The sequence below is a fragment of the Calcarisporiella thermophila genome (genome assembly GCF_041956535.1).
Source record: "Calcarisporiella thermophila strain CBS 279.70 unplaced genomic scaffold VTP21scaffold_11, whole genome shotgun sequence".
NCBI lineage: Eukaryota > Fungi > Calcarisporiellomycota > Calcarisporiellomycetes > Calcarisporiellales > Calcarisporiellaceae > Calcarisporiella > Calcarisporiella thermophila.
In genome coordinates, this window is record NW_027192201.1 from 44475 (window position 1) to 57510 (window position 13036).

Below are 13036 nucleotides of genomic sequence, written 5' to 3' on the forward strand. Positions count from 1 at the left end.
GTGGAAACGGGGGTGAGGGTGTTGTTGCGGTATATCAGTACACTCTGTGACCTTTGCAACTAAGCTCGGGGGTAAGTTGAGGTAACGGAGCTCCCATCCAAGAGAACGGCTGCAGTATCGGCGGTGGCACGCGTTCCTTAGCTTTTCAGTAGGGAGCGCAGAGTATCTACGCTCCAATTCCGATTGCCTTCCAATATTCCTGTCAAATAAAGCTTGATTATGGAGCGATCTGCACTCGATTTGTCCTCCCCAGCGTACGAAAGTTAGTATCTCATTGAGGAGGTATGGCGGTGTTGGGGCAAGTTCCTATCAAGTTTGAGATTTTCGGTGCTATTTCTCCACATTTCCTAAATTCCACATAACAACAAAACGCAAATATCTTCGGTAGTATAGTGGTTAGTATTCCCGCCTGTCACGCGGGCGACCCGGGTTCAATTCCCGGCCGGAGAGTATTATTTTACTTTTATTAACTGAAGCCTATATTTTGAAGTCTAGCTCTTTATATTTAAATCGGTTTGTTTTATTAACTTTAATTATATACTTAAATCGACAAACATCTCTTAATTCCTAAATAAACTAGAAATTATTACATAACAATAGGATAGCGGCGATAGTATAATCAAGGAACTAGTAGGGGTGAGGAGTTCAATATCTTGTCAATGAAGGCTCCGAAGCAAATTCAAAACTAATTTCCCTACGCTTGATTAAGCGGAGCCCCGTGTAGGCTTTGCCTTTGAAGGAGCCTTTTTCTTTTGATTTTTGCGTTGGGCATTAAAAGGGTCAGTCGAGAAGTTGAGGTGCACATTCTTTTGCTTGTAAGGGATACGGGCCACAAAATCGCCAATTCTAGCCGTCACCACCGAGTCGAGATCAACCTCAATACCCTCTGGGTGATTATTGAGGATATCAATTAATACTTCGTCAGGGGCGGTAAGTTTTGTCTCGAGAATCTGGGATTTTTGCTCTTGATGCGATGGGATAGTCATATTGGTGTCCTTATATTAAAATAAAATTTAGAATCGAGAATTGATAATGATATGATTGTGTCTAACCATACCTGGTCAACCTCTCCTAGCGGACCATTCTGGTAGGTGATATTGGCTTTCATGTGTGTGATGGTAAATGCGGTATCAATTGGATTGTACAGAACCACCGTCGAGTTAGTCCTAGATATTTTATAAGTAGTTAATTGCTTTGTTTTCGGGATAAGCGGCGCATCTTCGTAACTACTTACTTCTTATCAATAATAGCATCTATACTGGCGACTGCAGTTGCATTACGGATCAGCTTTTCTGTAACCCCTGGTACTGCGGCGGGGATCCTAAGGGTATCGAGTCCATCCTTGAGCGACTCGATAGGGGTTGAGTCCTTTGAACCGACTACCAGCATATCAGATGTTATACCTTCAAGGAAATTCTCGAGGGCCTTCTCGCCAGCTGCAGCACTATCTCCCTTGGGATTAAGTACAAATCGCCCAGTGAGTTTATTTTCGCCGCGTTTAAGTTCCAGTGCTTTAAGGGAAAGCCCGCCGATATTTTTCTCTTGGAAGTGCACACCAAAACTAACATCACCGAGGTTCAGAGCGATATCAGACGGGTTTTGAAGAGTAGATGCCATGTCAATTTGGATGCCATCAGCAGTTCCACCTACAACTTTGACACTGTCAACCTTAAGTGGCACGGAAGTTAACCCGCTCATTCCTTTGAGCGGTAATTGGCTCGGGGGAACTTGCAAATTATTAAAAAGTCGCTCCCCTGACGACGTCTTGGCGACCACATTCGCACTACCGTGTAGGACAGACGTAACCAATGCGTCAGTTGTAAATTTCTTGAGAATATTTCGAATTTGAGCATGTTTATCAGCGGCTCCGACCAGCGGAACATTCTTAAATTTGATAGCGACCACCCCCTTGGCAGGATTTTCTGGGTTCTCTTGAGAGAGCTGGATGGTTGCAAGATCATCATTCTCATATTTAAGAGTGGTACCGGATTGGAATTTCAAGACAGAAACATCACCCAACTCTGCCGATGCGGTGTATTTCACAGTGACAGAGTCGGAAGAAGCTAGAGGACTATAAGCATCTCCCTTTGTGAAGTCGAGATCAATGTATTTTATCTCCACTTTATCAATCTGAACCTCATCGGCTCGCTTTGGAGCGGCCTGGCAGAAAGTCAAGAGGCCAATCGCAGCAACTATAGGGGAAAACGCGAACTTCATACTAGGATAAACCGTTTGTTTGAAAGAAGTAAAAGGAGTAAGGGTGTGAACAAAAAAAAATGAAAACTTGAAATATAGGTGTAAGAAAGAGGTGGAATCACGTCCGCTATTTATAATAATTTGAAGACCCAACGCTCACTTTTCGTACACTTTCCAACTAACATCACAAAAAGGTATAAATTCGGAAATGTTTTTTATTTGAGGCGTATGGCATGTTTTTTTCAAGGATTCACCTTGTATTTGTGAATGATTGTCGAATAAATCTATACTGTGTTACGAAACACGATATACCCATATGATTGAGTATGTCAAGAAAATAAATGAAATGAGATTATAAGTTTAGATATGCGTTCATTTTAGTTGCCATTTTAAACACTCTTACAAATCCGAAGTTTGAGCTAACAGGAGTATTAATAGTGAAGACTGAAATTCTTCAATAAGAAACTAAATTTCACATGTCTGAAGGTTGCACTATTAGACAAAGTGTAAAAAAAATTTACAGTTGGCTGATCCCATTTCAGAGGCTGCATTTGCGGTTGCGAAAATATGTGATCTCTTCACTTATCATGCCGAATAATAGGCTGCCACATTATTCCTTTCTATATAGTCCACCAAGATTCAAAACCATCTCTTAGAGAGCCTCCACATATACGTGCTTTTAAATGAGTTCTGATGCGATAATTGGTACTAGGCCTACATAATTTTGTATTATACATTCCCCATTCGTACTCTTTCTAGCTAGAAAGTTTTGTGATTTTTTTCTTCCTACTTCCTATGGTTAATATGTGATAGAATAAAACTCTATGTATATACTCTCATCTAGGACTAAAATTTGCATCCTCTGCTCATTGATGTCTAAGAAGAACTTAGGCACAAAAGGAAATTTCATTCATTGCCATTCCTCGAAGAAGTTTTTAACACTGGATATTGCGCAGGATATAGTATTATTAAGAGAATATACCTTTCACGTGTAACAAACCGTGTTCATAATTATATTGGTAATGTACTATGCCAGTTTTGATAATGTTCGAATGAGATCAATCCAGGTAGTGTAGTTATGGCTGAATTTCCATCACGTTGATTTAATTGTTTTCGATATAATATAACCTGCAATGACGGCTAGCTCAGAAGATTGTTTGCGAAGCATACAGTAGAGGATAGAGGGTCCAGAAAGTGTCCTCACTTAATAATCTCTATGTAATTGCGTAAGGAGTAGTAATAAAGGCTCCCACGCTTAATTGGATGAAAGAACACAATCACAGTACATTTTCATTCAAAAAATGGATGAAGTCGAAAGGCCAATTACGTTTGAGGAAGACAAAAGGAGTAATGATCAACACTTACAGTTTAAAGAATATAAACTTTAGACAGAATTTACGTGGGATAGCAATACATATCCGCGATCTACACCTCTGTGACTCATTCCCTTTTTCATGTTTACAGTTCATTAACCTTCATTATACTTCATTATTTGCGCAAATAGATGCAACGTAACAGAAATCAGCCGAAAATACGCCCTAACTAGCGCATTATTATATAATATATGGTTCAATTATATAATATTATGCTCAGAAAATATTTCGCAGAATAGATGTCCTTAGGCAAAACGACCACATAGCTATTTGGAGCTCCATAGTTTGTAAACGCCTACAAATCCCCTCTGGGATTCTAGATGATCTCACTCAACTATTCAGAGACTTATTGCGTCTGATAAGAGAAATTAACACTGTTAAGCATTGAGAAATTTTATCTAATATATTCATTAAAAGGAGAGATTAGAAAGTTCGAATAAGGCTGAATATATTTATTCTTCTGATGAAGATAGAACACGTATGCGCTATTTTTTCACTAAAGTAATTTCTGTTATTGCCGGCGAAAACATACCGTCACCAATGCATATCCATAAATGACACAAAATTATAACAAGATTTCAGCATGGTCCGATAAGATGATATGCTCCTATAGATTTTTGCAAAAAAAAAAATTCCCATTCACAATGGTCTTGAGTTTCGTCTTGATTGTTTCATATAGGCTTCTCAGTTCCATTAGACTAATCTATAACGCTTCATTCTAGGAAACCATTGCTTCTCTTTAATCAATGTTCGATCTTAACTTCAGGCTTTTTGGTTTCATTTCGTTTCAAGCAAATAAGTATTAGCAAAAAAAAAAGAATAGATGGGAAAATTCCCTCTTCTTACTGATATGCAGTGTTTATCCCTTGGGCAACAGAATAACAAAATGCTGTGTAAATGGTATCGCGGTTTACCCAACATGTTGATTACTTGAGAAAAGGGGGGAGGGGGGAGAATCTCCATTCAACAGAATTGCTGAATTAACCAAAATTTATTAGACAATTAAATTAGAAGTGGTAGTCGAAGTAGTAGGTTTCGGTTTGCTGATTTGCTGTCTTAAGCTTCCGCCTCCTTCACCAGTTTCTGTCGAATTCACTACATTATTCTATTAAATACCCATAGTTAGATCTGATATTTTATGCGTGTGAAGTTTGTTTTCCATACCGTTCCGATCTGCTGGTGTCCCGCTACTGTAATATTTCCTTTCACACTTATGGCACGCTTTTCCAGAATTTCCTGAGCCAGCTTGTTAAGTATCCTCTTGCTATGGTTTACAATACTGTTAACCCCGGGCCCAATTAGTGACCTGTTTAGTGGAGCACGTCGTGGCAATGCATAACTAACTGCAGAAATGAGCAATATGACTATTGCTAAATGTAAAAAACATCGCATATTGCAAGCTATTATTGCAGAATGGGAGTTTCATTTTTAAGATTGGCGACGATACTTATATTTTGTTAAGCACCCCGGAGGCTCACAACATGACCCTGCTCTAACGACCAGACAACAGCTCAGAGAGTAATTTTATTTCTGCCCGTCCGCGATGCGCCGAAATGTTTTGGTTTTAGAAACATGTAGTATAACCCTTGCAATTTTAGAATGAATAAGCAATTATAGGAATATAATAAAGAGCAAACTATATTGAATAGGATTACGATTCATTTTGATTGGATAATTTTGTAATTGTTCCAAAGTGGGGGTAAATATATGAATTAGCACATCGACAAAATGCCTTAAGTACCCCTGTATTCTATTAATTGGTCTACTACAACTGCATCCAAAGAATGGTTTTATCTTGAGATGCAAATATTATTAGCTGTGCCGAGTCTAGTTTGTTAGGTAATGTTATCTGGAACTTCGATCTTGTTGCATTATAATGTTTTATAAAATTTGCAAAATACGACTCTAGGCAGTATTAAAACGCAAAAAATATATATAAGAAGATTTATATATAGAAAGAAAGGATAGTCTCAACAGTCAGATATTAACACGAAATAAAAAGAAAAAGAACAAGCGAGCAAAAGTAACATCCGCAAAAATACGATAGAGAGAAGGAAACAATATAAGATTAGGTCATCGCATATGTCTAATTGCGGCTACTTTCTTATCTTTTCCTGGCATGGGAGCAAACATGCCCATAGATGAAAGAGTAGCTGAAGCTATAATTGGGGTGTTGACATTCGTCTTCGTAGTAGCATCATATTTTTTCTTGGCTGGCTTCGATTTTTTCTCAGGTAATAGAGTAGATCTTTGATGAGAAGGGGCCAAGTTCTCTGTACGCTGAATTATAATCTCAGAGCGGGATGATTTGGACATCCTCGATCGAGGCCTGGGTGCAAGAGGAGCACGATTGACGAGATTTCCCTGGCTATTCATAAGCTGAGGCTGTTGTTGAATTTGATCTCTTTCTTGCGTCTCATTCTGCTCTTGAGTTTCAACAGTAATTGAGGTGGTGGCGGAGGAGGAGGTAGTCAAGGATGATAATGGGGATGCTGAAGATGATTCAGCTGAATTGTCCGAAAAGACAACAAGCTCCGAATTCACCATCAGCTCAGCTTCCCTTCCTTTCGGTAGCAACACCTCTTTAAGCGGTACTCTCGTCCCAGAGCTAGATTTGTGTTTTGCATTACTAGCAAACTGCTTTACATTAGTTGATTTTATATCAGAGAGATCCTTTATGTTGAGAATGCGTGCAAATGCAAGTGTCAGAGGATCGACATTCTCTTTGTCCCAAATGTGACGGTGATGTTCGATGGAATCGTAGGAATCGTACGCAATTTTGGCACTGTGTTCAAAACTGCGGGATCTTGCGGCAGCCATGTTAAACTGGAATGATATTTATAGAGCATGCCAATCAGCATTTCCCGATAAAGATAGATAAAAAGTATATGTAAAGGTTAAACTCACCGATTGGATGTCAGTTGTAGAAGCTATAGAAATAAATTATTAAAGCGAAAGGAACTTAGTAATTCAATAGTAGAACGATGGGATGGAGAATGTGGAGTAAAAAAAATGAAAGAAAGATCAAACCATTATCAGTAAAAGAGAGAGAAATAAATGGATTAGAGATTGGAAGGGAGATGCAATCACGGAAAAAGACAGAGTTAGGTCTTTTTACGTTTCAACTTTCGCGTTTTACGCGTTGTTCTACCTGCACATTTGAACCATTTCCGAATATTCGTTTTCTAAGCCATATATTTCCGATTTGAATATTTTGTTCTAGCTAAATAATTAGCATATAAAATTGGGATCCAAAATTCATAGACCGCTAGGCATCTTTAGGCAAACATCCCATCAATTAATCCATAGCTTATACAAAATGGATAATATCCCATCTCCGGCTCCCGCTGGCGTGGAGGCGGCACCAGAGCAAAGCATAACGCCCCAGAATTTCACTACACTATTACCACCGGAGATTCTCTCCCGGATGTCACCTGAAGAAATTGCAAGGTAAGTCCGCATTAAGCAGCAAAGCTCACCAACTTACGAATGTCAATTGAAAATAGATTTGAGCGGGAGCAAAAGTTTCTCAAGGAGCATGCAGGTAAAATCTATTTTATGTTTTTTTGTTGTTGTCGTCCTGCCTTGCTGAATAACAACTAATGTATCTATATAGGACATGAAACAGCTCATAGTCTTATGATCCTCATTTTGCTATTCACATTAATTGCTTTCCAATTTATTATTATTTTTTGGAAGCGAAAACATCCGTCATCCTATCAGATTATAAGCCTAGGAGGATTGTGGTTAGTATATTGTGCATCTCGTTGAATTATGATGGATCTAAACTCTTTGCTTCATAGGATAATTCCGCTCGTGATCGGCTTCATAGCAAAATGGTGGCGATTTTTGGTTATCTGGTCTGTTTTTTCAGTAGCAAATAGTTGGGGTAAGCAATCGGTTTTTACTCTCTTTGATTCATGAATGTTTTATTCTACTTTTTATGTAGTCCTACGCAGAGCTATGCAAATCCCCCAGCATCATACCACACCAAGGTACTTTTGCCTTAGGCCACCTTTTTTTCCCACTTTAACTGTATCTTCATATTTGATTAGAATCGTTTATAAATTCTATTTTTGGGTTTATTCCATCTCATTCGCCGTGGGTGCCTGTGGATATCTCATCGTGATGCTTACCCTCTTCAATGTTACGCCCTTGTTTGTTTCGGGAGATTCTGCGATAGATATTGGCATAGTGCTGCTTTGCAATGGGCTCTATTTTGGGTAAGCCAACGCTTAAATATTGCAAGAAGAGGGAACTTCTAACACCTCTACTCGTAGTGTACTTGGACGGGATATCGTGGAGATTATTTCGGTTCGAATGGCTTCGAATCTGGGCTATTACTCAAAAGAAGGTAGGTTGAATGCTTCTTTATAGATTATGATTTGAGTTTTCATTCGCTAAAACCTACGTTTAGGATTTCCACGCAAGCATTTACGAGGAAATACCTGCGCCATATGCGGCGCACCTGCCGGACCAGCTGGTTCAACCCCAATTACACAGGAGGAGCCTGCCTTGCAGGAGCTGCAGCATGAGCCAGTTCACCAACTCAATTGTAAACACATGTTCCACGAACTCTGTATACGCGGCTGGTGCATCATTGGCAAAAAGGACATGTGTCCATATTGCAAAGAGAAAGTGGATCTCCGTGAATTCCGAACAAATCCTTGGGACACGCAGCAGCAACTCTACCTCTCCTTGTTGGACGGGATCCGATATTTGGTTGTATGGAATCCCATCATCTTTGTGGTGCTGCAAGCAGCATTCTATGTCATGGGGCTGAAATAGTGGATATCCACTTATAATTTGTACTTTGAACGAACCACCTCATCTTTATACACATTACCACCCATAGACTGATATTAAATCCTTTATTTTATTTCCCTACTTTACGATTAAAGCATGCCTCTTCCTCTCACACAAATCCGCCACAAAATTAGGCCAAATAAAGAATGTAATTTTTGAAACTTGCCATTATAGAACACACCGAGATAATAAAGCAATATGGATATGCAAGTACTCGTAGATAGAGTCCCATGAGGGTATATTAGAATAGATAAGCAATTGGAACGCTCTTCATAAGATTTTGTTTAGAGATAATACGGGGCAATCGCAAGAGCCAAGCATACAATTGTTCCCGACATGACTGGCTGAGAGTTCTTAGCACTTCCGATAAGGGTAGGCACATGAATACCAGCGGGTCTGGGACTAGTTATAGTTGCGACGGATCCATTCGGAGCCACTATGGTAACAAGGACCACATCCTGGGAGGGCAACGAAGTTGGAGATGTGGCTTGTTGTGGAGGGATATATACCTGAGTTGCCGTGGTGAAAGCCGTCGAAGTCGCGGCATCCAGTCGCGAAGTGGCTGAGATCTCGCTAGTACTTCCACTTGGAGATGTCATGGGGGACGAGGACGTGAGCGTGCGGCTGCTCGAGGAGGATGCGTCCGATACCGAGGAAGGCGGAGAGCTGGACGGCCCTGAACTTGTGGGTGGCGATGTCTCGCTGTTTGCAGATGTGGTTTTGGGTGAATTATCTACCGATGAAGAAGCCGTGGTGGGAATGGTCCCAGTGGGAGCCGAAGAAGTTTGTAAACTACTCTCAGCACTCTCGGCTCTTTCATCTTCAGTAGGGTCGCTAGTAAGAGTTGTGGGATCGCCTTCCACATTACTGTCGTTACCTTCACTGGAGGGCGCTTGGCGACGCCAGAAAAAGAAATGAGGAAGGCCTCGATTCACTCCATTTTTCTCTATCCATTGCTTCAGCTCTTGCTGGGTTAGAATACTCGACGAAGCCTCGGCAAAAATAAGTAAACATAAGGCGAATACAAGCAGGCCTATCGTTTTAGGCGTCATTGCCAACATCGATGTTCGAGTAATTAGTCTCACTCGAGAGCCGAAGAGAAAGGAAGAAAAAAGAGACCAAAAGCACAGATTAGGTAGTATTTAATAAATATACATACATATTGGAGGCGAGGCAGGAAGTGTGCGGAAAAAAAAAGCTACGAAACAAGAGTAAAAAAGGAGGCATAGCGTTAATGCAAATTGCCACTGAACCCTAAAATCGGTATTCTACGTTCTCACTCTTTGTCCCACTCCCATAATTCATTATGTTTGGATGGTCCTCCCGAGCAGCCACTTCGTCTAAAGGCTCTAAAGCGCGTCAGGAGAGATTCGAATATACATCCGATAGCTTCGGGATTGGCTTGGATGTCGGAGAAGAATATACCGATGCCGATTTGAATGATCCTGATCTACTTGTAATTAATTATCTCTTTACCTTTTTTTCTGGATGATCTACTGGATACCTCTAGAATTATCCAGCTGAATGCGTATCGCTTTATCATAGTTTAGTGAATTTATCTAACACAATATTGTTACATATAATAGAGACAACTGCAAGCTCTTACAGTCTCCGAAGATTCAAAGGCTAAGCCAGCACCAAAGCCCGCGCCAAGACACAACACGATTGCCAACAGACAACCCGACATTGATTGGAGCACAGTTAATGCTCTTTTAGATGGCGGCATAGAGAAAGATATTGGAGATGTAGTCCTTACGGAAGCAGATGAGAATGATCCTGATCTCTTAGAACAGCTGAAGCTATTACAAGAAAATATGAAATTAGGGGAGGAGGAGATTCTGAATGTGGAAGCAAATGAGGAGAAGAATCTAAAGATGGAGAAGCCATCGGAGAAATTGATAGAGGAAAAGGTGCATGCTGAGGAAAAAGAGATAGTAAAGAAACCCGACATTCCTAAAGACTTGATCTCGTTTTCCTCAGTGGCCGAGAAAACACCGCCTCCAGTGACGAAACCACCCGAAACGCTGACTGACATTGAAGACGTGCTTCAATGTACTGACCCCGATGTTCTTGCGCACCATATTCAAATGGAGCGAACAAATGCTGTGTTGAAGAAGCGAGGCGGGGATAGAGAGGGTGCTTTAACAGCAATGCGCAACTATAAACGTATGCAAGCGCAGCTAGAAAAGTTATTGGACAATAGCGATCATGTGGAGACGAATCATTCTAAGGCTTCAAGTGAAGAGAAGGCGAACAAAGAGAGCTCGAGTGGTCCTACCGTCGACGTACCTCAAAATCTCACCACACAGACGCTAGTAGACACGCAAATATCATCATCCACAACCTCAGATCTACTTTCCTCTCTAGTATCAACCCAAGATGCTACATCTGAACCTATGATGGCGGCATTTTCTCCTCCTCCGAAACCAGAACAGCAACATGTACTATCATCAATGACATCTCTGGACAATTTACCAGAAAAAGCCGCTTCAGCTTCTGGTACGAGTCAGACCTTTGAAGTCACATCGAGTGCAAAATTTGACTCTGCTGGTTTAGATGAGCTGACGACACTGCAAACTCGTCAAAACCAGTACAAGAAGGCCGCTGTACATTTTAAACGATTGGGAAACATTGTACGTGCCAAACAAATGCTTTCTATATCCAAATCTATCACAGTGGCCATCAGTCAACTGGAATCAATAGGAACTCTACCCCATGACTTTGTTGTTCCAGACGAGCCACAACTTGACTCCCTATCGGACCCATCGGATATTACACCTCCAAATGATTTACCGGCCTCCCCCTCCTCAATGTCGCCTTCACAATTGCCTCCCACGCTCGCGACCGATCCAACTGAATCAGAGAGCAAAAGGCTTAAGACGGAGCCGCAAGGACCAACCGAAACCTCTGGTCTTGGCAACGGCAAAACTGAGGAGGGGATTGAAGGAATTAGGAATGATAATGTTTTAGTATTCGAACCATCCACACTCTCACGAGAAGAGCAATATGCTAAACTCATTCTCCAGCTCGAGGAGCAAGTTAAATCGTGCCTCTCAGTTGCAGGCCATTACCTCAGATGTGGCCAGCGCCAGCAAGCAGTTAGCTTCAATCGCCTCAAGAAAGTATTCGAAGCTGATTTGCAGTCACTTATTTCCCACCGCGACCACGGGCGGCCAGTCCCTGCATTCCACTACCACTCCATCTGCTATGAGGTGCAAAACACTTTCCCAGATATTGACATGGGCCAGGTGGAGGTGGAGGTGATACGTGGAGTGGAGCTGGGATCACGCGAGGTGCCTGGTAGAGAAACGGAAGCGTATGTTGTATTCGATTTTGGTTGGCCGCCCGAAGGCAATCCTGGTTATGGGCAGGGAAAAGAAACGTCTTCCGTTGCGAAGCGAGGACCCAATCCAGGTACGTTATATATCCTGCGGTAGCACTGTACAGCATATTGTATTGACAAATTGGAGATTTAACATGATAGAATTCTCTGTGAAGAAGCGTATACCGATCGATCGAAACAAGGCATTTCAGCGGCATCTTGAGCGGAAGAAAGCTACCTTTGAGGTATTCCATTACCGCGGATTTTTCCGAAAAGCCGTTTCACTCGGGCGTGCCCAGTGCACTCTGAGTCCACTGCTGCGGCAATGCGAGATCCATGAAGTGGTGGAGGTATCTATGGCACCCGTTTTTATTTTCAAATTCTTCAGCTCTCCATCGCATCTGATGCTAACTTTATATTTGGTGAATTTAGCTCTTAGACAATAATAAACGACCTACAGGTGGTCGACTCGAGATCCGCATATGCCTGCGGACACCACTACTAGGAACAGAGATTTTGCGAAAGACCGATAAATGGCTTGTGATTGACGAGTTCAACCCTGCCAATCCGATACCACCTGAGATTTCACTTATCCCTCCAGCTTCTTCACAATCTCCCGGCATGGCTACCGGCGCTACCACCTCTAGGGAAAATCCCACTTCTAAACCTTCTACCCCTGTCTCTACCCCATCGAAAAATTCGGCCCGTACCGGCTCAGCATCTCAATTACTGACTTCGCCTTCCGGCTTCAATAGTTCACCCATTCCCTCAGCTCCCTCCACCCCTCTCCCTGCACGCCGACTCGCCGAAACCGCGACTCCTACCAAATCCTCCCCCGCCAAATCAGCCCCTAGCCAAGAATTGGAATCGGCCCTTGCCGAGTTCTATAATCCCGACACCATCGCCTCCAACAATGTGCTCGAGCATGAGATTGGGCTCATCTCCTCCAAACTTGCTGCAATGGACTCAGGAAGTGCCGAGTATGAGGACCAACTTGACCGTAAGCAGGCCCTGGAAGTCAAGATGAATCTATTGGTCTTGCAGGTGCAGATGGGTCAGCTGACGATGGAGGCCTATCTCGATCAAGTGCGGGTCGCAGCGGGAAAGGCAAGAAGATTGGCACTCTTGCTTAAAAAGCACAATAAGATAGAGGAGGCGAAGCAGTCGCTGCGGAGAGCGAAGATCATGGAAGAGGAGGTAGAGGAGGCCGAAAAAGCCATCGCAGGTGGCGTTGTGGGCGGTGAGAATTTGGATGAGCTTACGGCCGCAGATTAAGGAACTACCAAGCACCCACAAATAAAGAAACATACACTGATATATTTATCATAAATTCTTTCGT

General features: G+C 42.0%; 5 protein-coding genes and 1 non-coding gene across 6 annotated transcripts; 3 read left to right on the plus strand and 3 right to left on the minus strand.

The window, feature by feature from the left end:
• Positions 1 to 378: 378 nt before the first annotated feature.
• Positions 379 to 450, plus strand: VTP21DRAFT_t147. The gene has a single exon. It is a non-coding gene; the product is annotated as a tRNA-Asp (tRNA).
• Positions 451 to 704: 254 nt separating this feature from the next.
• On the minus strand, positions 705 to 2217 carry VTP21DRAFT_1131 (uncharacterized protein; the record flags this gene model as incomplete). The annotated part of the gene is made up of 3 exons (XM_069390742.1): positions 705 to 995; positions 1058 to 1166; positions 1235 to 2217. 3 exons carry the CDS (start codon positions 2215 to 2217, stop codon positions 705 to 707), a joined length of 1383 nt encoding a protein of 460 aa, XP_069251252.1.
• A 3425-nt stretch (positions 2218 to 5642) lies between these two features.
• Positions 5643 to 6389, minus strand: VTP21DRAFT_1132 (uncharacterized protein; the record flags this gene model as incomplete). Its single annotated transcript, XM_069390753.1, has 1 exon — positions 5643 to 6389. The coding sequence occupies one exon, from the start codon at positions 6387 to 6389 to the stop codon at positions 5643 to 5645; it is 747 nt and encodes a 248-aa protein (XP_069251253.1).
• Positions 6390 to 6888: 499 nt separating this feature from the next.
• Positions 6889 to 8357, plus strand: VTP21DRAFT_1133 (uncharacterized protein; the record flags this gene model as incomplete). The annotated part of the gene is made up of 8 exons (XM_069390763.1): positions 6889 to 7019; positions 7076 to 7113; positions 7186 to 7315; positions 7373 to 7458; positions 7519 to 7564; positions 7625 to 7792; positions 7850 to 7923; positions 7987 to 8357. 8 exons carry the CDS (start codon positions 6889 to 6891, stop codon positions 8355 to 8357), a joined length of 1044 nt encoding a protein of 347 aa, XP_069251254.1.
• A 302-nt stretch (positions 8358 to 8659) lies between these two features.
• VTP21DRAFT_1134 (uncharacterized protein) lies at positions 8660 to 9436 on the minus strand (the record flags this gene model as incomplete). The annotated part of the gene is made up of 1 exon (XM_069390774.1): positions 8660 to 9436. One exon carries the CDS (start codon positions 9434 to 9436, stop codon positions 8660 to 8662), a length of 777 nt encoding a protein of 258 aa, XP_069251255.1.
• Positions 9437 to 9681: 245 nt separating this feature from the next.
• Positions 9682 to 12972, plus strand: VTP21DRAFT_1135 (uncharacterized protein; the record flags this gene model as incomplete). The annotated part of the gene is made up of 4 exons (XM_069390785.1): positions 9682 to 9831; positions 9962 to 11789; positions 11860 to 12047; positions 12130 to 12972. The coding sequence occupies 4 exons, from the start codon at positions 9682 to 9684 to the stop codon at positions 12970 to 12972; spliced, it is 3009 nt and encodes a 1002-aa protein (XP_069251256.1).
• Positions 12973 to 13036: the final 64 nt, after the last annotated feature.